Source organism: Diceros bicornis, chromosome 4 (assembly GCF_020826845.1).
Source record: "Diceros bicornis minor isolate mBicDic1 chromosome 4, mDicBic1.mat.cur, whole genome shotgun sequence".
Taxonomy (NCBI): domain Eukaryota; kingdom Metazoa; phylum Chordata; class Mammalia; order Perissodactyla; family Rhinocerotidae; genus Diceros; species Diceros bicornis.
In genome coordinates, this window is record NC_080743.1 from 35008316 (window position 1) to 35030813 (window position 22498).

General features: G+C 34.1%; 1 protein-coding gene across 2 annotated transcripts in view; it reads left to right on the top strand.

The window, feature by feature from the left end:
- Nucleotides 1–22498, top strand: part of AGL (amylo-alpha-1, 6-glucosidase, 4-alpha-glucanotransferase) — a 73146-nt gene that overhangs the window by 48020 nt on the left and 2628 nt on the right. For both annotated transcript variants that reach the window (XM_058538617.1, XM_058538616.1), the window contains exons 26-33: nucleotides 1444–1669; nucleotides 2885–2996; nucleotides 8684–8819; nucleotides 9840–9952; nucleotides 10805–11016; nucleotides 12261–12358; nucleotides 13938–14025; nucleotides 14135–14268. In XM_058538617.1, coding sequence (XP_058394600.1) covers nucleotides 1444–1669; nucleotides 2885–2996; nucleotides 8684–8819; nucleotides 9840–9952; nucleotides 10805–11016; nucleotides 12261–12358; nucleotides 13938–14025; nucleotides 14135–14268 — 1119 coding nt within the window. The remainder of the gene's footprint in view (nucleotides 1–1443; nucleotides 1670–2884; nucleotides 2997–8683; nucleotides 8820–9839; nucleotides 9953–10804; nucleotides 11017–12260; nucleotides 12359–13937; nucleotides 14026–14134; nucleotides 14269–22498) is intronic.

Genomic DNA, 22498 nt, shown 5'->3' on the forward strand with positions numbered 1-22498 from the left:
AAACTATGGCCTGTCCCCTGTTTTGTATGACCTGTGAGCAAGGAATGGTTCTTAACTTTTTAACGAGTCATTAAAAACAGAAGAAGAAGAATACATGACTGAGACCGTATATAGCCAACAAAGCCTAAAATATTTACTATCTGGCCCTTTACAGAAATGTTTGCCACCCCTGATCTAGATGATTTTCAGAGCATAATGTTTTTGTTAGGGCCGTGCTAGCTGCTGTAAATTATAAACTCTTAAATTTCAATCTTTCTTTTCACTTTCTTTTCACAAATGAAATTTATTTCTTGCTCCTCATCCAATATGGGTGTTCAGGAGGCAGCTTTCCACATAGTGATTCAGGGACACCGACTCCTTCATCTTGAGGATCTGTCATCTTCCAGGGCCTCCAAGGCCTCTCCAGTCAGCTGGCAGAGAGGGAAAGAGTCTGGGGAAAATACACCTGTTCCATGCACTTAACATACATCAGTTCCATCACATTCTTTTGCCTTAGAATGCAGTCATTTGGCCACGACCAGCTGTAAGGTAGGTTGGGCCATGTAGGAAAGCCCTTTTGGTGGACACATGGCTCTCTCTACCACAGGTATTCCTACCTCCTCACTCTGTAGAGGTCATGCACAGAGGTCTTCTTATTCAACTTTCAAGTATATGACATTGTTCTGGATGGTTACGACTGGAAGTGTCACTGTCCATACTAACACTTTTATACTGCAGAAAATAAGTTTCCTATTGCACTATTATTTAAGAGATGGGCATTAAACTGAGATATAGAATTAATTAAATTTCTAAAAGGTTTAGCCAAAAAGCACTGAGGCCTAGACATTTTAAATGACTTTTCCAAAGTCATATAGATGGCAACACTAGGATTTAAACCTCAGCCATCTTATTTCTTAGTTTCATCCTCTTTTTAGAATGTCATGCCATCTTACAAAGTTGTCATTTGGTATATGAAAGTAGAATAATACTTTAAAAGATAAACTATCCCCTACCAGTTTTTGATGGATCATGTTTTTCAAGGTCAGCTTTCACCCGTTTATTTTCTTATAAATTTGCTTTGCTCTTAGTATCTACTATTTAAAATAATAAAGTTCACATTGTTACTTAGATTTTGAAATACCAAGGATTTCAAAAGTAGGATCTAAAGCTGTGAGGGACCTTAAAAATTAACCAGTCCAATTCCTAACGCCACAGATGAAAAAACTATCCCAGAGAGGATAAGTTACACAGATTCTTAAAAGAAAAAGCCAGGGCTAGGATCAAGGTTTCTGTCTTTTAATTCAGTGCTTGTTCTATCATATTGTGACCACTTTCTGCATGAAAATACAAAGCAATAAGGGCAGGAGAGAAAATGCATCTGAAATAATAGTCACCAAAAGTGACTTCAGTTTTTTTAAGTGATTGTTTTCATGTCAAATGATCCACCTAATTCTGTTGTTTTAGGAATATTATTTTAGCATTTGCTGGTACCCTAAGACACGGTCTCATTCCTAATCTCCTGGGTGAAGGAACTTACGCCAGATACAATTGCCGGGATGCTGTGTGGTGGTGGCTACAGTGTATTCAGGATTACTGTAAAATTGCTCCAAATGGCCTAGACATTCTCAGGTGCCCGGTTTCCAGAATGTATCCTACAGATGATTCTGTTCCTTTGTCTGCTGGCACAGTGGTAAAAATCATTTTTTAAAATAATTTTTTTCCTGAAAAATGACTTTTAGCTTCTAATACAAAAATACATATATAATTAAGAATCTGAATCTTAAGCATTCTTCAAATATTGGTACCTATTTAGCACCTGCTAGTACCATGAGAGATTGCAGAGATAAGACTTACTCCTTGCTTAAAGAGCTTGCAACATGGTAGAAGAGATGATGTCCATATAATATGGTCATTGCAGAAAGAGGTGTGTGGGAAATGTTATGTAGTCTCATAAAAGGGAGAGAGATGATCTAGTAGGTGTGTCTCAGGGAAGACTTCAGAAAGTAGCTAATTTCAGCTAAACTGAACCTTAAAAGGTGAGTGGGATTTCAGCAGAGATGAGAAAAGTTATGGGAGGACATCAAAGATGAAAGGAATAACAAAAAAACAGGGTGAATGGAAGCATAGTTTAGGACACACTGCTCAGTCTCGTTGGGCTTTTGTTGTAGGGCACCTGCAGGGTAGTAAGAGGTTGTGGGGAGAGTGAACGAGGTTGTGGAGAGCCTTGACTACCAATCCAGGGAGTTCAGAGTTTATCTTATGAACAGTGAAGAATAAATAAACATTTTTGAGTGGTTTTTTCCCAGTCAATGATGTACAATGATACTGTACTTTTGCCACTTCTGAGCTGCCTTTATGTTATAGTTTGTTTGGTGTATTACTGTGGGGGACTTCTAAACTACCTCAGGGCTAATATAGATTTGTGTCCCCATGATGTTTATAACGTAAAGTATACAAAGAACATTTGTCAAAAAAAGTTTTGACCTGAAGTACCACTTTAGTATATAATTTATCACTATTACTATGTATGTAGATGAGTAAGAACGGTAATGCCAAATTAAAATTCGGATTTCTTTATAAGCTAGATTCATTTATTAGCTGAACAATTCACTGTAAGAAACTATATTAGCTCACAAGATTCAGTTTCATGTCTCAGCAAAATTACGCATTATTTCATGTCACAAACATAAATAGTCAAAACTACAATATGTTAAATATTCATATGCCAAAAGTGGGCTGTATTATTTGGTGTAGGAGCTGCTGCTTTCCCCAGCCCCACTCCTGATCCCCATTTCTCCTTCCAAAGGAAAATACATGTTTTTACAAAACATAAGTTGTGGGATTTGGGGGAAGATAAGAGAAATGTAATTTCTAACAGAGGTAACGTTCATTATGTCTCAAACAGGATCAACCATTGTTTGAAGTAATACAGGAGGCTATGCAAAGACACATGCAGGGCATACAGTTCCGAGAAAGGAATGCTGGGCCACAGATAGATCGAAACATGAAGGATGAAGGTACATAACTTCACATAGGAAAGATTTACTGATGAGATGAAATTAAACCTTGTAATTGTTCATTTATTTGACAAATATTTTATTTATGTGTAGAACTTCAGAATATAATAATGAAAAATATTAACAGTTTCTCAGCTTACCAATTTGGTTTTAGTTTCTCAAGGAAAGATGAAATTTTATATCTTTGTCAGCCAATTTGAAAGGTAATTTTGGTGGGTGCATTTATAATAATAATTGCTAGTAATTGAGTGCTTACTATGTGCTAGGCATTGTGCTAACTACTTTACCTGTGTTATTCCCATTTAACACTCCCAAGGACATTGGGCATTCATGAGTTATATTGTTCCCATTTTTATTGATAAGATGACTGAAGCAGAGTAGCTAGCGCAGTCACATAGCTACTAAGTGGCAGAGCTAGGATTTCATCCATAGTCTGTCTGTCTCTATAACCTAGGCTCTTAGAAAATACTTTTTGTAAAAAGGTTTATTTGTATACAGAGTTAAAATGATATACTTTTTTAACCTCTTTGAAGCTCATCATATTCCTATTCTATGGCACGCTATCATCACCAGCCAATGCAAGGCTAATGATAATTTATTTCATTTTATTACCCATTCCCCTTAGAGATATTCCAATGGATTTCTTGTATATTTATTTATTGTCTTCCAAAACATATATTGCTTTATGTGCTTGTAAATTTTTTTAACTTTTTAATTTTGAAACAACTAGAGACTAATCGCTGCAAAAATGATACATGAGTACCCTGAACCCTTCATCCAGCTTCCACCATTGAGGATCTCATAGAACTGTACTACAATATCAAAATAAAGAAGTTGACAATATAGTACTGTTAACTAGACTATAGACTATATTTATTTTTCTCCAGTTTTACATTAACTCATTTGTGTGTGTGTGTTTGGTACATTTTTACACCATGTATAGCTTCATGTAACCACTACCACAATCAAGATACAGAACTGTTCCATCACCATCACGTCTTCCTTGTGCTACCCCTTTATAGTCACACCAACCAACCCTGGTCTCTGGCAACTACAGTTCCCCCTTGGTATCAATGGAGATTGGTTCCAGGACCCCCACGGATACCAAAATCCAAGAATGCTCAAGTACCTTATATAAGATGGTGTAGTATTTGCATATAACCTATGCATATCCTCCCACATACTTTAAATAATCTCTAGATTACTTATAATACCTAATAGATTGTAAATGCTATATAAATAGTTGTTATACTGTATTGTAGGGAATAATGACAAGAAAAAAAAGTCTGTACATGTTTGGTACAGATGCAATCATCACAGGCCTTTCGATCCATGGTTGGTTGAATATGCGGATGTGGAACCTGCAGATATAGAGGGTTGACTATACTAATATGTTCTGCATCTCTATATTTTTGTCATTTTAAGAATGTATATAAATGGAATCATATAGAATGTAACTTTTGAGATTGGTTCTTTCACCAAGCATAACTCCCCTTGAGAGCCATCCAGGTTGTTGCATGTATCAGTAGTTTATTCTTTTTTATTGCTAAGTATATTCGCTTTCATGGTTGTACCATTCATATGTTGAAGGATATTTGACCTGTCTCCATTTTTTGACTAACACAAATAAAGCTACTATGAACATTCATATACAGGTTTTTGTGTGAACATAAGTTTTCATTTCTCTGGGATAAATGCCCAAGAATGTGATTGGGTCGTATGGTAAGTACATGTTTTGTTTTATAAGAAACTGCCAAACTGTTTTCCAAAGCGGTTGTACCATTTTACATTCCCACCAGCAAACTGGAGAGATCCAGTTTCTCCCCATCCTCTGCAGCATTTGATGTTATCACTTTTTTTTTATTGTTCTGTTGACTTCCTGTTTCCACTATTGCTATTGAAAAGTTTATTGACCTACATCTTACTCCATTAGCGGTGATCTACTCTTTGTTTCTTGAAGCTTTTAGAACCATCTCTTTGTCTTAATTTGGGATTTTACTCTAACTTTTCTTTGTTTCATTTGGCACGCTATGAGCCCTTTCAATCTGAGGTCTTTCATAATTCTGGGATATTTATCATTTTATTTCTTCATATATTTCCTCTCCTTCTCTTTCTGCTTTCTGGGAGTACTGTTATCTAGATATCTTCTTGTTTATTTCTAACCCCATAGATTTTAGCTCTTTTCTTCTATTTTCTCTTTTTACCCATTCCTGCTGCCTCTGGAGGATTTTCAATCTGATCTTCCATCTCATTAATTCATTCTTCAGCTGAATTCATCTACCATTTAGTCCCTATTGTTTTTTATTTCAACTATTAGAAATTTCAGACCTAACATCTCCGCTTAGTCATTTTTAATGACTTTTTGTTCCTGTTTCATATTAATAATATCTTGCCTATGTCTTTGAGGATATCTTTTTGCTTATTTTATATTATTGCTTCATGTGTTCCGATAATTCTGCTTGATGTGGAATATGTTGCTCGGTTTCTCTCTCTTTTATAGTAGTTAGACTCCTCTTGTATCTACTGTTTATTTTTTCCCAATAAGCTCATGTTCCCTCGATTATTAGCTACTCTGTTCAGCGCTAAAAAGAGACAGTCTCCTGAGGTTCTAACACAGCAGCCTGAAGAGCCGAGGTAGAGTAGAAGTCCGGGAGTGGCTGGTCATATATCATGTGTTTTCATCAGTTTCTCCCCAAATATCATGTGAGTTCTTCAAATCAATACCTTACATGTACTTCTGTAGTTTCTCCAGGGTTGACTTTGGGAAGGGAGGCAGTAGCCTAGGATACTTTGCCATCTCATCAGGAACTGCAAAAATAGGTTTTCTTCACACCTTCTTTGTGCATTTGAAGCAGCCTATTCATTCATAGTCATTTTCACCTATGTCCGTTTTTGTATGTATTCCTCTGACTTTAGCTAAATCTCTGACATAGCTAAATCTCTGAGAGTAAAACCACTAAACATTAATTATCCAATTATTTTCATATATTTAATATCAAATGAATTAAAAAGCTCTTTGCCTTTGTGTATTACTTGACAGACATTTTCCAGAGGCTAGTACTTCTATCCCTAGCTCACAATACAGGAAATAGGAACAGCAGGTAAAAGTAGCTTGCCCAAGGACATACATGGATGATCCCTTAATAAACATGAGGGAAGCACTCAATCTTACCAGTACTCAAATTCATATTAAAGTGGGTCACTGTTGTTTCCTCTACTAAATTATCATAAGAGACAGCACAGTAGTGAATGACAGCACTGATGCTGGAACCAGAACTGCTATCTTGAAATCCCATCTCTGCTCATTGTCTAGCTGTATTCCCTTGGATAAGTTTTAACTTCTCTTTGCCTCACTCTCTTCTATGTTTGTAAAAAGGAGATAATAATAGCACCTACCCCCTAAGGTTGATATGAGGATTCAATGAAATATGTATGTTAAAGCACTTAGAACAATGCATGGCACATAGTGAGTACTAGAAGTCTGCTATTTATTAATAGCAAAAAAACCAATGTATTAGTTTGCTGGGACTGCCATAACAAAGTACCACAAACTGGGTGGCTTAAATGACAGAAATGTATTGTCTCACAGTTCTGGAGGCTAGAAGTCCAAAATCAAGGTGTTAGCAGAGTTGACTCCACCTTAGAGCTGGGAGGGAAAGATTTGTTCCAGGCCTCTCTCCTCGGCTTGTAGATGGCCATGGTCATGTTTACTTCGCATTCTCCTTGTATCTTCACATCATCTTCCCTCTGTGCGTTGTCTGTGTCCAAATTTCCTCTTCTTATAAGGACACCAGTCAGATTGGATTAGGGTCCACTCTAATGACTTTATGTTAATGTGATTAACTTTGTAAATTCCTATCTCCAAATAAGGTCACATTTCGAGGTAATAGGGGTTAGGACTTCAACATATGAATTTGGAGGTTTAGACTATTCAACCCATAACAAATGGTAACAACAACAGTTTTTAATTTTGAGAGGTATTCATATACTGCTGATGGCATTGTAAATTGATTCATTCTTTTTGGAAAGCAATTTGGATATCCAGATATGTTTTATGAGATATAAAATATTCATATGCTTTTGTTCATGAATGTATTTCACTTCTGGGACTCTAGCCCATGAAATAATCTAAAATACACAAGAAAGTAATATTACATAACGATGTTGATCATAACATTGCTTGTAATTACCTAAAAGAATGAAACAACCATTATGTCTAACAGGAAATGTTTGCATTGACTTGAATGAAAAATTTTGTAACTTCTACAAATTGTAACTATTAAGGACTATAAAATATATGGATATCGAATCTAATAAGTGAAAAATAGTTGGATATGAAATATTTATGACAATATTTCTATTATGTAAAGAGACTAGAAAAGAATATATAAATGTAATAGTTTTGTTAGGGTAATAGGGTTATGGACTTTTTTTTTCCTGCTCTTTTTTTTAAACGCTATTGTTTTTAACATAAAATAATAAGGTTTTTAAGTGATCTATTCCAGATATTTCAGATAACTCACTAACTCATTGGCAAATTTTGATGTAGACTCAAGAATCTAAATTCCTTCTACAGTCCTTTGTATTATATACTACATTATAATATTCTAAATTATATTTTAAACAATAATTAAACCTCATTTAGTTAATTTATTGTCTGTAGTGGTAACATACAAATTTTATACTTAATTGAGCTGGTAAGAATTACTGATACTTCACAAGGAAACTAAGTAGAAATAGATTTTATATTTAAAGAACATTTTTGTGACATCTCTGAATCATTTTAGTTTTTAATTTTAATTATGAAACATTTCAATATACAGAAAATAATGTAAATTACACCTTTGAACCTAGAACTAAAATTAGTTATTAGCATTTGGCCATATTTTCTTCAGATCTTTCTCTTTTGTTTTGGAAAGAAGGAAACCATTATAGACTTATCTAAAGCTTCATCTCTGTCTCTTTCCTCCCTCTTTAGAATTAATGACTATCCTATAATAAGAGTTTACATTTCCATGTATGTTTTTGTACTTTGTGTTTATGTGTTTGAATATGTATAAATTACATATGATATATATAATGTAGTATATATTCAGTATATTATATAGTATACATTCTGTATATTATGTTATATACTATAGTATAATGTGTATATATGTATATACTATATATAACTATTTTATATGCTTTTGAGTTTTATACAAATATTATCATCTTAGACGTAGCCTTATAGATATACACGGTTGTATATATTAGTATTATCTATATTTTAAACTTTTACAGAAAAGGTATCTTTATTATGCATATGCTTTTTGCAGCTTGTTTACTCAATCATTTTGTTTTGGGAATTTATCCATTTTGATTCATGTAAATCCAGTTTATGAATTCTTAATGGCATAGAGAGTTTTCCATTGTGTGAATAAACCATAGTGTTATCCATTCCTCTACTTTGCAGTTATTTATTTTCTTGCTAATACAAGCAGTGTTGACATGAGTATCTTTGTACATGTCTCCATGTACACATAGGTCAGGGTTTCTCTAGAGTATCTATCTAGAAATAAAATTCCTATGGGGTAGATTATGTACATCTTCAGCTTTTAAGGTATTACCAAATTGCTCTCCAGAGTAGTTGTCATAGTTTATTATATTCCTTTTAAATTTATAAATGTTTTACTTTGCTTTTTTAGGTTTTAATGTAACCGCAGGGGTTGATGATGAAACGGGATTTGTTTATGGAGGAAATCGCTTCAATTGCGGCACATGGATGGATAAAATGGGAGAAAGTGACCTAGCTAGAAACAGAGGAATCCCAGCCACTCCAAGGTCATGTTTATTTTATGGTGTTTACATAATTATACCCTTTTAAAGTCACATACTTATGGAATCTTTTATTCTATTAGCCAAGAAGTCTTCATATTAAATCAGTCAAAATCTCGCTTCCTCCCGCCACTTCCTCTTCCACTCACCCCACCCTCTCCCCTAATATATACGTACACAGTCCTCTTGGCATAAGTCATCAAGTAAAGCTATCTGTTCTCTTCTGGAAGTTCTCCTGGGTTGATTCTCTATAAGCACCTCAAAGGAAATTTTGATGATTCATTATCCCTGTGGTTAAGATATTTTCTTAACCTGAAGCGCTTTCATTGTAAACATTTCATTATGCCCATCTTTTGTAAACATAGAAAACAATCAACTATCCTGTCCTTCATGAAATCCTTTCACTTTCTGAACCTTTTTCCCCCCTAATTTTTTAATCTTTTATCCCGTCATTTTTTATGATTTCAAATGCTTAATACAGTATCAGTTCTGAGAAACTATTTTCTTATTCTAAATTTTATCTTCAGTCAGAATTGTCAAAAAAATTATTCAGTAGTAGCTGTCGTTACATGCTTTGCAAATTCTTTTAAAAACCTATTTGGTATGTTATTAGATCTTGTACTTCCCTTTCATTTTCCTTAAAAATTAGCCTTCAAATTATGTTCATCTTTCCTGGTTTTCTCCATTCTTATATCCCGTGTTTGCTATCTTTTCTTTGGTACTATGTTTCAGTATTCTCTGATTCCATATTCCTACCTTTTTCTAGCTGTCATCCCCTTTTACTCCATAATCCCAGTTCTACTTTATAGAATTTTTTAAAAATATATTAGGAAGGTAAGCAATGGCAAAATAATAAAAGGAGAGATTTCTTATATATACAATACACATTCCTATAAAGTGAGGGCTTTTTTTATAGATAGTTGTTTTTATAATACATTAGTTATATAATTCACCAAAATTGTTTATTGAATACCCTTTAAATAGTGCTTAAATGACTCCAAGTAACAGAATAAAATTTAATTTTAGAGATGGATCTGCTGTGGAAATTGTGGGCCTGAGTAAATCTGCTGTTCGTTGGTTGCTGGAATTATCCAAAAAAAGTATTTTCCCTTATCATGAAGTCAGAGTAAAAAGACATGGTAAGCTGTTCATTTTATTTACAAAGAAACTTAAGAATGTACCGTCTATATTCTTAACCTACACTATCATTATTGACTCAAGGAACTAGGATTAGAAAACCCTTAAGATTAAGAGGGGGAAAAAAACCATTAATTTACTAGTATGAAAATTGTAACTAAGATTAGAAAACTCTTAAGATTAAGAGGAAAGAAAAACTATTAATTTACTAGTATGAAAATTGTAACAAACCTGGTTAGTAACCATATTTTTATAGCAACTTTGAACTGAGATATGAAAAGCATCATAGTTATTGCCTTTTTGTGCTTTTCTTTTTCCTCAGTGTGACTGTGAGCCAATTGCATTTTTGTGAACAATTATGAAATCTTTACAACTCTTTTTCTAGAACTGTGCTGTCCAATAGAAATATAATTTAAGCCACATACATAATTTAAAATATTCTAGTACTCACACTAAAAAAAGTAAAAAGAAACTAGTAAAATTAATCATGAAATTATTCATGAGCTATTTTACATTCTTTTTGGGGAGTACTAAGTCTTAGAAATCCAGTGTATATTTTACCCCTCTGGCACATCTAAATTCAGACTAGCCTCGTTTCATAGCTCAATAAAGGTAACTTTATCAAACATATACAAGTGATACAAACAAAGACAAACAAAGACAAATCAGGGATCATTTGCTATAGTCTAATCCTTTTTTGGTATTATAATGAAAGATAATTTTTAATTTCAGGCTAGTGCCTTTCAAAAGACCCTGGATAATTTATTGCCTAAATATTACTCTTTGGCTATATAACTAAATATATGGATTTCTTTGAATGCTTAAAAACTGCCAAATCTTTTACCATGTTTCAGGAAAGTTTGTGACAGTCTCATATGATGAGTGGAACAGAAAAATACAAGACAACTTCGAAAAGCTATTTCATGTGTCAGAAGACCCTTCAGATATTAATGAAAAGCATCCTAATCTGGTTCACAAACGTGGCATATACAAAGATAGTTATGGAGCTTCAAGCCCTTGGTGTGACTACCAGCTCAGGCCTAATTTTACTATAGCAATGGTTGTAGTAAGTGACTTGTTTACTATTTTCAAATTTCAAAAATGTCGTGATAAGATTTATTTAGTCTTCATTCCCATTTGTTTTTAAATTTGTTTAATTGCTAAAAAGTGTATGGTTTACTAGCTAGTTTTATATAGTCTTTTCTAATCAATAAAGCATTATGCATATCTCCCTTAACCTATAAAATCTGGTATCAGAAAATAGGAAATAATGGATGATGACTAATGAAATGCTTCCCCAAGGTCTTTCACATCATAATACACACAGAAAATAATGATATTTGTACGGCACACTGGGCTAAATGGACTAGGTTGCTTGTGCCGAATCCAACTGCTTGGGTTGCTCCAGGCCCCACCCAACTGCCTTGCAAGCTGAGGGCATCTGTTTTTCAGCACACCTGTGCCGTGACCAGTGCCTCAGCACACTAGTTGGAAAGATCTGGACTGGTGAACTACCGTGGGTAGCTTCAACTCACATTCTGTGTTCTTTGTTGTATTGCTGTAATTAGTTCTAACTAGCCAAAAATTCTAGACTCTCCTCATTTTATCTCTACTTAGTCCAAAAATAAACTGCAATAATAAGTAAAATAGAGAAGGTATGTGTCCTTCCATGCCTGCCTAGCTGTTTCCACTTTGTCAAAGAGTTCCAAACATAGTACTATTAATTATAGTAGAATAAAAAATGCAAAGATACATAAAGGTAGCTTCAGTTCAGTGTGCATTTGATTTCATTTAACCATTAAATGAATGCAGATTCTTAGTCACCAGTGGTTTCTCTCCTGCATATCACCAGTAAATTTACTCATGCTATTGGATTGCAAGTCCTTCTGTATTTTATTATGACCCCAGAAGCAAAAAATAGTTAATTACCAGATATACTTAAAGGAAGCTATTGTAAATCTTCTGAAGAATGAATTAGATGCGTTTAAGTGTGTTCTGCCTTCATCGTAGCTGTGGCAACTTCCTTTTGCCTTCCTTCCTTTTGGAGCTGGCACACTTTCTTGAAATGACGCGAGGAAATAATCACCTCTAACAACTTTATTAACTTCTAAAGCCAAGAACAGTGCTTCCAAGGCAGCCTCACAGGATTAGATCTGGTTAGGCTCAGCACTCGAATTCTGACCCACACTGTATTTTTAAATAGTTTTCAGTCTTTGCCAAGTGTATGAATAGTTTATGTTGCACTTTGGGTGGAAACTAATTCTTCTGTGATCTTAAAAAGTTTGTATATTTGTTTTTGACATTCATTAGGCTCCAGAGCTCTTTACTCCAGAAAAAGCATGGAAAGCTTTGGAGATTGCAGAAAAAAAATTGCTTGGTCCCCTTGGCATGAAAACTTTGGATCCAGAGTAAGTTAAAATATAAGTATTAAGAGTGTTGTTCATATTATATTTAATACATAATTACGTTTAATCTTGGCATTGAAACTTTGGGTCCAGAGTAAGTTGGAGTACAAGTATTAAGAATGTTGTTGATATTATATTGCATCAACCATAATTTTTTTGCTTATCAATAAAATCTCTAAAATTGCATTCAAGCTGAGTTTTTAAAAATACCTTCTATATCTTCATTAAACATCAGTTCAAAATGCCTTTGATTTGTCCTACAGTCAATAATCAATAAAAGAGGTTTAAGTTTATAAAACTAATATGTCATGAACATTTTCTAATGCCTGTTTTTTCTGATTGTAAAAGTAATAATTATTATGGACATTGGAAGTATAGACATATTGTCTCCTCAGAGTTGATCTTTATTTTCTAAGTGGTTACTCCTGGTAGTTCCTTCCATGTTTCTGCATAATATGTGTATGCAGCTGTTTCTTGATTTTTTAAAATATTAGACATTATTTGTTTACTGCTTGTGATGACAGATGAGGATTTAACTCTATCCTCACCTCACCACCAACCCTTTCTCTCCTGCCTATGTAATTACACCACCATTTTTATTTAAACCAATAATAATTTTGTTTTTGTTTTATGATTATGTATTTATGCCATTTATATTCCCCTTCTTTTCCAACTTTTGTTTTTTCTTGAATTTCTAATGACCTTTCTGTTTTTCTTTCATTGTTTTCCCGTAAACCTTAACACCTGTCATCAATTTGCTTTCTATATCAATATATGAGAGAGCCCCATTTTTATATAGTACCCTCGCTTTTCTAGATTTTTCCTAATTTACTATGTATTCATTTCAGTCTTGAGATGCAAAATTTTATATGTGTACTTATCTGCATTCTGAGGTGTTCTCCACATTTTCAGAGGCCTTAAGAACCACTGGTCAAAACTAAAAGTCACAGTTAAAGCTTACTCATGTGGCTAGTTCTGTCTATCTCACTAAAAGAAAAAAAAAAAAAAGTAATAATTAAACTCAGTATAGATAACTGTCTTATTACCTGTTGCAATAAGTTTATAATACTTTAGTTTATAAGTGTGTATAAATTCTCTATGTGTATTCAATCGCTATTTGTAATCTGATAATATACTAATTTTAATTAATTTTAAAATAACTTTATGGAGAAGTTTAAAAAACAACTTCAATATATAATAATTAGTAAAAACCTTATCTTTAATGTTTACTGATTCAAATTATTCTGTGTATATTTTAATTGTTAGAAATATATTAGAGGCCTAGTGAAATAATTGACTTTAATATTTAGTGTCAGGCTAACTCCTTGAAGGGTAGATACCTATTTTATATTCTTTTCTATGAGCCAGTAAGTATTTGTTGATCATTCCCTGACGCCTGATTAAAGGCCTCTGAACTTAGAGTATACTCATTTAAGGTTAAATGGATGATGAGCTTATTCTATAGATTGGAAGACAAAATAAATTTGCTTATTTCTCTTACCTTTGCTTTTGAAAAATTTTTCTAATGCTTTCTATATACCATCTGATCTTTTTTTTAACCTAAATTTCAATCATTTTGCAGTGATATGGTTTACTGTGGAGTTTATGACAATGCCTTAGACAATGACAACTACAATCTTGCTAAAGGTTTCAATTATCACCAAGGACCTGTAAGAATTTCATTTCTCTTCTCTGAGTTTTCAGTTAAAGTTATTTTTCAAATACTTTTAGATATTCATAGCTCTTTTTTTTTTTTAACTTTTAAATCATCATTTATAGGAGTGGCTGTGGCTCATTGGGTATTTTCTTCGTGCGAAATTGTATTTTTCCAAATTGATGGGTCCAGAGACTAATGCAAAGACTATATTTTTGGTTAAAAATGTTCTTTCCCGACATTATGTTCATCTTGAGAGGTAAGTTGTTAGGGGCATGTAATTTCCATAACTAGCGTTTAGTGAATTTATTAGACATTAGGTAAATGACATTTCCTTAGAAGTCATATCTGTATACCCTAGGTATCCCAGTGAAATTTGAAAGCTTTATTCTTTTTTTTTTTCTAATTTTTATTTATTTATTTTTGCCCCAAAGCCCCAGTAGATAGTTGTATGTCATAGCTGCACATCCTTCTAGTTGCTGTATGTGGGACGCGGCGTCAGCATGGCCGGACAAGCGGTGCATCGGTGCGCACCCGGGATCCGAACCCAGGCCGCCGGTAGCGGAGCGGGCGCACTTAACCGCTAAGCCACGGGGCCAGCCCATGAAAGCTTTATTCTGTAATACAAGTTCTATGATGTAATTTTCCCCTTCCTTTAATTATTTTAGGTTATTATTTATTTTAATTTGAAGACTTGATATTGTGTGATTTATGCTTTGATTTTTAAAATTTAGCTGATATTTTTGGATATGGTTAGCACAGAATAATTATAAAAACTAAAAGTATCAGGCTGAGCCTTTTGAATTAACTGATTTAAAGATATATCAATAAATAACTTTCAGAAATTCTTTCATTAGCATTAAAATATCAGAGTTGGTCTTTTGACGATTATTTCAAACCCATTTGTTGCCTCCTTTGTCTTAATTATTAGCAGATAAATAGTGTCAGAGTTATGTGTCTTTATGATACAAATTCAGTCAAAAGCTATCTTCATTTCTCAAATTCTAGATTAAACCTAAATATATGTCATCTTATTGCTCAGAATGCAATAAGCATAACAGCATAAACAGCATAAATTTTATCTCCTTTATTACAAGAACGTGAGAGACTTCCATCTGTGACCATGAATGTTGTGTCAAAGTTTGTTTTCATTAGCTTAAATATAGTCAAAGAAAACCCCAACCCTGCCATGCTTCTTCTGCCTCATCTAGAGATTGAGTCTGAGTCTCTCTGGGGTGAACATTCTTATATTCCATCTTTTATTGCCCCACAGTATTTCTCATTATTTGCGTTTATTTTCTCTTTCTTCCCTTTTGTCCATGAGAAGGACACTGCATTGCAGGGATCATTCTTCTACTATGATCTCATCCCTCCCACCTGTTCCGTGACCTGGCCCCAGTAATTATCCTCTCTTGGTGTTCCACTTGATCCTTCCCCTGTAAGCTACAAAGATATTTGTCAACCCATCCTAAAATAAAGGCCCTTCATGCTGTTACTACCTCAAGCCTTGTCCTATTCTGTTTTCTTTTCAGCACACTGCCTATAGGAGTAACCTTATTCCTTTGCTTTCTGACCACCCACTTAGACAATCCGGCTTTTGTTTTTCCCTCACCACTCTGGTGAAGCCACTCAACAAGATCCTTTCCGGTTCCCAGGTCCCATGACCTCCTTTCACTTCTCTTCTTTGACCTGACTACAGTATTTGACATTGTTGCTTTCCTCTTTTCGTGAAAAACCTTATGCTATCTGTAGCCTTAGGTTTCCCTTGTTGACCTCATAATAGTAACAACTAGAATAACAGCAAATATTATTGAGTACTTAACTATGTTCCAGGCATTGTTCTAAATGCATTTATATAACATTACTCATTTAATCCAAAAAACTATATAAAATAGCTACTACTACTATTATTATATTATTGTTATTATTCACTTCTCCACTTATATGACTGTAGGCAAGTTGCTTAACTTTTCTAAACCTCAGTTTCCTCATCTGTATAAGGGATGTACTGGGATTGTTTTGAGGATTAATATATTAGTACATGTAACATGGACAGGATACTAACTCAGATATGAGCTATTATTAGTTGTCTCCATTTTATAAATGAAGCTCAGAAAGTCAAGTAATTTATACAAAGTCAAATGGCCAGTAGTGTGGCAGAGCCCTTACTAAACTCCAGGCAGTCTGGCTTCACAGCCTGTACTGTTAACCACTCCGCTGTTGGCTTTATGTACTGGCTTTTCTTCCTGGCACCTCAATATATTCATTCTCCAAAAATCTATCCTTGATCTTCCTTTCTTTTCTACCTACATTTTCTCCTGTTATATTTCATCTAATCTCATGTCTTCACTCTTCAGATAATTTTTAACTCTTTCATAAGCTCCACTTCTACTTTTCAACTACCTAATAAACTTACCCTGAATGTCCTTCTGCCATCATTCATCTTCTCCCACACACATATTTTTTCTTCCTGTAGTTCCCGTTTCTGTTACTGTATTACCATTATCTGTGCTCTGCAAGCTCAAACATACCAGGTAATTTTTAATTTTACTTCATTACCTCTCAGAACATCCAGATCATTGTCAAGATTTGATTCTAGCTCTATACCTTCTTCTAACAGCCCATCTTCTCCCTTTCTATTGCCACTGCCTAATTTGTAACTCATAACCTTTTCTCTGAAATAGGCAGTAGCCCCCATACCTCTAGTCTCTCCTCCCGCCATCTTGTCATAGTACCCCAAACAAGATTAATTTTGTTGAAATGTAACTCACAATTTTAATCTTACATTTAAAAAAATCTTCAATAATTCTCCATTGCTACAGAATGAAATCCAAATTCCTTAGTTTCCATAATTTTTTCTCAAACTACCTTTCCACTTTTATTTCTTACTGTTTCTTGTAGCTACTTTTGGTAACATAATAGCTTCGAGTGTGAGCTTTGAGTTCAGATTGGATTTCAAATTCTGTCCTTGCTACTTACTTTACATGTGACTTTGAGCAAGTTACTTAACCTCTCTGAAATAAATGTCTTCATCTGTAGAATAATAATAATAATTTCTCATTATATGCTCTCAAGATTAAATGAAAATAGATCAAAAATACTTGTCACAATTCAAGAAATGGTTTCATCTAAAGTGAATTATTACTCTTTAAATTATGTGTGGAGTCTGTAATGATGTCAACATTTTCATTCTTGATATTGATAAGTTGTGTGTTCTTTCTTTTTTTCCTGATCTGCCTGACTAGAAGTTTATCGATTTTACTGATTTTCTTGAAGATCTAGCTTTTGGTTTCATTGATTTTTCTTCTATTGTTTTTCTGGGTTTTATTTCATTGATTTCTACTCTGCTCTTTATTATTCTCTTCTTCTTCTTACTTTAGGTTTAATTTGTCTTTTTCTAGTTTATTAAGGTAGGGTGGAGGTCATTGATTTAAAGACCTTTCTTCTTTTCTAATATAGGTGCTTACTGCTATAAATTTCCCACAAAGTACTAAATTAACAGTACCCCACAAATTCTGATATGTTGTGTTTTTATTTTCATTCACTTGAAAAAACTTTCTGTTTTCTCCTTTTATTTCTTCTTTGACCCATAGGTTATTTAGAAAGGTGTTATTTAGTTTTCAAATATTTAAGAATTTTCCAGAGATGTTTCTGTTATTAGTTTCAAAATCAATTCCACTGTGGTCAGGTAATATACTTTATATGACTCTAATCCTTCTAAACATATTGATACTTGTTTTATGGCTCAGAATATATTCTGTCTAGATCACTACTCTGTTTGCAAGTGAATAAAATGTGTATTCTGCTATCAATGAGTGGAGTATTCTATAAATGTCAACTAGGGCAAGTTGGTTGATAGTGTTGTACAAAGTACTTACAGATTTTCTATCTACTTGTTCTATGAGTTACCTAGAGAGGAGTGTTCACATCTCCTACTGTAATTACAGATTTGTCTATTTCTCCTTGCAGTTGTATCAATTTTTGCTTCATGTATTTTGAAACATTATTAGGTATATAAATGTTCCAGATTGTTATGTTCTCTTGAATTGATCCTTTTATCATTGTGAAATGGCCTTCTTTATCACTGACAATATGTCTTTGCTCCAAAATCTACTTTGGTATTAATATAAGCGCTCCAGATTTCTTTTGATTAGTTGTTACCATGGTATATATTTTTCCACCCTTTCACTTTTAACCTATTTGTATCTTTATATTTAAAGTGGGTTTCTTGTACATAGCAGCATATAATAGAGTCTTGCTTTTTTATACAGCCTGATAATTTCTGATTTTTAATTGGGATGTTTAGACCATTTACACTTAATGTGATTATTTGTATGGTTAAGTACAAATCTAATGGTTTTCTGTTTATCCTGTCTGTTCTTTGTTACCTTTTTCCTCTTTTCCTGCTTCTTTTGAATTGAATATTTTTATTCCATTTTATTTTCTTTGTTGGCTAATTAACTATTCCTATTTTGGTTTTTTTAATGGTTGCTATAGTATGCAATCTTATAGTATGCATCTTGAACTTATCATAGTTTACATTCAAGTGATATACCATTCAAGTATAGTATAAGAACCTTAAAATGGTATAGCTCCATTTCTCTCCTCCAGGGGAGGGGTGCTATTATTGTCATCTATTTTGCTTTTACATATGTTATAATCCCCACACTACATTGTTTTTATTTTTGTTTAAGCAATCTTTTGAAGTTATCTTTTAAAGATATTTAAATAATACAGAGAAAAGTCTTACACAATTACTCACATAGTTTCCATTTCCAATGCTCTTCATCTCTTTGTAAATATCCATATTTGCATCTGGTTTCATTTCCTTCTGCCTAAGGAATTCCTCTATCGTATCTTATTGTGAAGGCCTGCTCATGATGAATTCTTTAAGCTCTTGTATGTCAGAAAAGTCTTTTTTTTGCCTTCACTTTGGAAGATATTTTTGTTGTCTATAGAATTCAAGGTTGACAAGTTTCTTTCTTTCAATACTTTAAAGTTGTTGCATTGTTTTGACAAGAAATCTGCTGTCATCCTTACATCTAATCGGCCGTTAATTCCATTCGGTATATTTTTCATTTCATACATTGTAGTTTTCATCTCTTGAAATTTGATTTGGGTCTTTTTTATATCTCCCATGTCTCTGATTATTGTTGGAACATATGGAATACAGTTATAGTAACTATTTTAATGTCTTTGCTAATTGATTTCTAGGTCAGTTTCACTTGTGATTATTTTCTTAGTATTGGTCGTATTATCCTGCTCTTTGCTTCCTAGTGTTTTATTGGATACCAGAAGTGAATTTTACCTTGTTTGGTATTAGATTTTTTGTATTTCTGTAAATAGTCTTGAGCTTTTTTTTTGGAATGCAGTTAAATTATTTGGAAACAGTTTTATCCTTCCTGGTCTTTTAAGCTTTGTTGGGCCTGACTAGAACAGTGTTTAGTCTAGGGCTAATTATTCTCCGCCTAATGAGTCAAGACCCTTCTGAGTTCTCTATCCCATTTCCATAAAATTATGAAGTTTTCAAATCCAGCTGATGGGAATAAGCACTGTTCCTGACCCTGCATGAATGTCAGGTAGTACTTCATCTAATCCATTAGGGTGGTTCTTTCCCCATCCTTGGTTAGTTTCCTCTTGTGTATTCACTGATCTATACACTGCAAATACTTGAGTGGGACCCTCTGCATATCTCCAGAGGTCCCTCTTTGTACAGTTCTCTTCTTTCTGGTGGTCTGTCCTGAAAGTTATAGCTGCCTTGGTCTTCCTGGACTCTCAGTTCCATCTCTTCAACTCAAGGAGGCTGCCAAGCTCCACCTGAGTTTCCCTCCCTGTACCAAATCTTGGAAACTCTCTCAAAGTATGGTAATCATAGGACTCACTTCATTTTTTGCTCATTTCTCGGGAATCACTGTTCTTTGTTGCCTAATGTCCAATGCCTTGAAAATTATTGCTTCATATACTTTGTTCTTCGATTGTTTCAGGAAGGAAGGAAATTCTGTCCATGCTATTCCATGTTAGTCAGAAGTGGAAGTCCTTCCTTGCTTTCTGGCCCAGTAAGATGTTCTAGGTTCATCTTTTACTTTCCCTGCCCCAACCCTAGAACTGGGCAATTCTCTAAGGAGCCCTGGTTCTTTTTAGTGACGAATGTTATTTAGAAGCCCAGATCTGGGCACTTGGTGTATTCGTTGCTCCTGAGGAATCACTGTTACTGTGCCTCCCAGTAGATAGAGCTGGAAAATATTTATGTAATACGTATACATAGATAAGTACATACATATATTTTTACATCTTTATGTAACTGTCTCTATATATTGAAAACCTGCATTCACACCAGTTCCACTCAGTATTTAATTCTATTTTTCTCCCTTTTCATATTTGTCATTCCCTTTTCCAGCAGTAACTCCCCACTCCCTGCCGTCTCCAACACATGAACTTGGCTCCCCCTGCTCTGGCTCTGATACCGCATGCTGGGATGCCCCAAGACATAGATGCCCTCTTCACCCTGCTTGAGCCTGACAGCCCCATGCAAGGCCACTCTTACATGTAAATGGCCTCCTCGTACCACTTGGGCTCTCAGCCACCCCCACCCTTGGTGTGAACTCCTTCCTCACACCCCTCAGGCGCTGACATCCCACCCTGTGCTACTCCTGCTACCCTTCTCTCCTCTCTTCCCCAATTGTGGTCACCAACCTTCTTTGTCACCAACCTAATGACTTGAGGAATGAATTTTTCAGAAAGGAAGGGAAAGGGGACTTCTTTATGCCAAGATGGATATGTTCTGTGTTCCAGTTCAACGTCTAATTATGAGCAGCATATTAGTGGTTCTGTAGGCTTGTTTTGTTTCTTAATTTTGGTACTGTGTTGTTTTGCTAGGGCTGCCATAACAAAGCACCACAAACTGAATGACTTAAACAACAGAACTTTATTGTCTCATAATTCTGGAGGCCAGAAATCTGAAATCACGGTGTCAGCAGGGCCATGCTCCCTCTGAAGGTGCTAGGGAAGGCTCTCTTCCAGCCCTCTCTCCTAGCTTCTGGTAATTCCTTGGCTTGTGGCAGCATAATTCCGATCTTCACATGGCATTTTCCCTGTGTGCATGTCTGTGTCCAAGTTTATTTCCCCATTTTGTAAGGACACCAGTCGTGGTGTATTAGGGCCCCACCCTATACCAGTATGACCTCATCTTAACTAATTACATCTATAATAACCCTATATCCAAATAAGTTCACATTCTGAGGTACTGAGGGTTAGGATTTCAACATATGAATTTTGAGATATTCAGCCCGTTACAGATACCTAGGTACCCAACTTCAGTAATTTGCTATTTTGCTCTGAAGTAGTTCGAACACTGGGAAACAAATAAGTTTTCTATATTTCCCATTTCTCTATGACAGCTTTTTAAATAGGGTACCTAGCTGATGTTAGTTACAGTCATGCACCACATAATGACGTTTTGGTCAACAATGGACCACATATATGACGGTGGTCCCATAAGATTAGTACCATATAGCCTGGGTGTGTAGTAAGCCACAACATATAGGTTTGTGTTAAGTGCACTCTATGATGTCCGCACAGTGACAGAATTGCCTAACAATGCATTTTTCAGAATGTATCCTCATCTTTAAGCAACACATGACTGTGTTAGTTGTTATCCAAAATATTTCCATATTTACCTATTGGAATTATTTTTCCATTTTTATTATGAAATATTTAATACCTACAGAAGAGTATATGTAACGTAGCCATGAGTTACAAAGCATAATAATGAAATAAACAACCCAACTTAAAAAATGATACATTACAGAATTCTCTATTTTTTTATTTATATTTCATATTTAAGGGATTACAATGAAATTAAGAATAAATTTGATATGATAATAATACTGTGTTGTGATAATGAGACCTGGAACAAGTTGGTAACCTCTATAAACTCTTACCTGCTCTATAAATAGGAATGATTATGATGCCTACCTTATAGGATTGCTGTGAGCATTAAATGAGATAATGTATATAAAACACTTAGTATTAGAACATAATAAATGCACAATACATACTAACTGTATTATTATTCAGTAGAATGAGAAATTAGTATAGAAATGCAGACTGTTTTTAATTGGCATTTTTTTCCTAAACATAGTTCTCAGTGTTTCTTCATTGTTTCATATTAATTTTACAATTTTGTCAAATCAAACATAATACATCTACATAATTACAATTTGAGTCTCATAAACTTACTCCAAAAGGAATAAAATTAGGCCTGAGAGGATATTTTTCTCTATATTTATATATTGCTTGAAATGGTAGTTTCTTCTGTCTTTTTAATACATAAAGGGATTTCTTTGTGTTTGAAAGTCTTAAACCCTAAAGATTGAATATCAAAGAATAATTTCAATCTAAATTCTTCATACATACATCTTTAGGGTATCCTGTTTTATTTTGTAGCAAATGACTATATATGATTGTTTTTTATACTAGAAAGTAAAAGT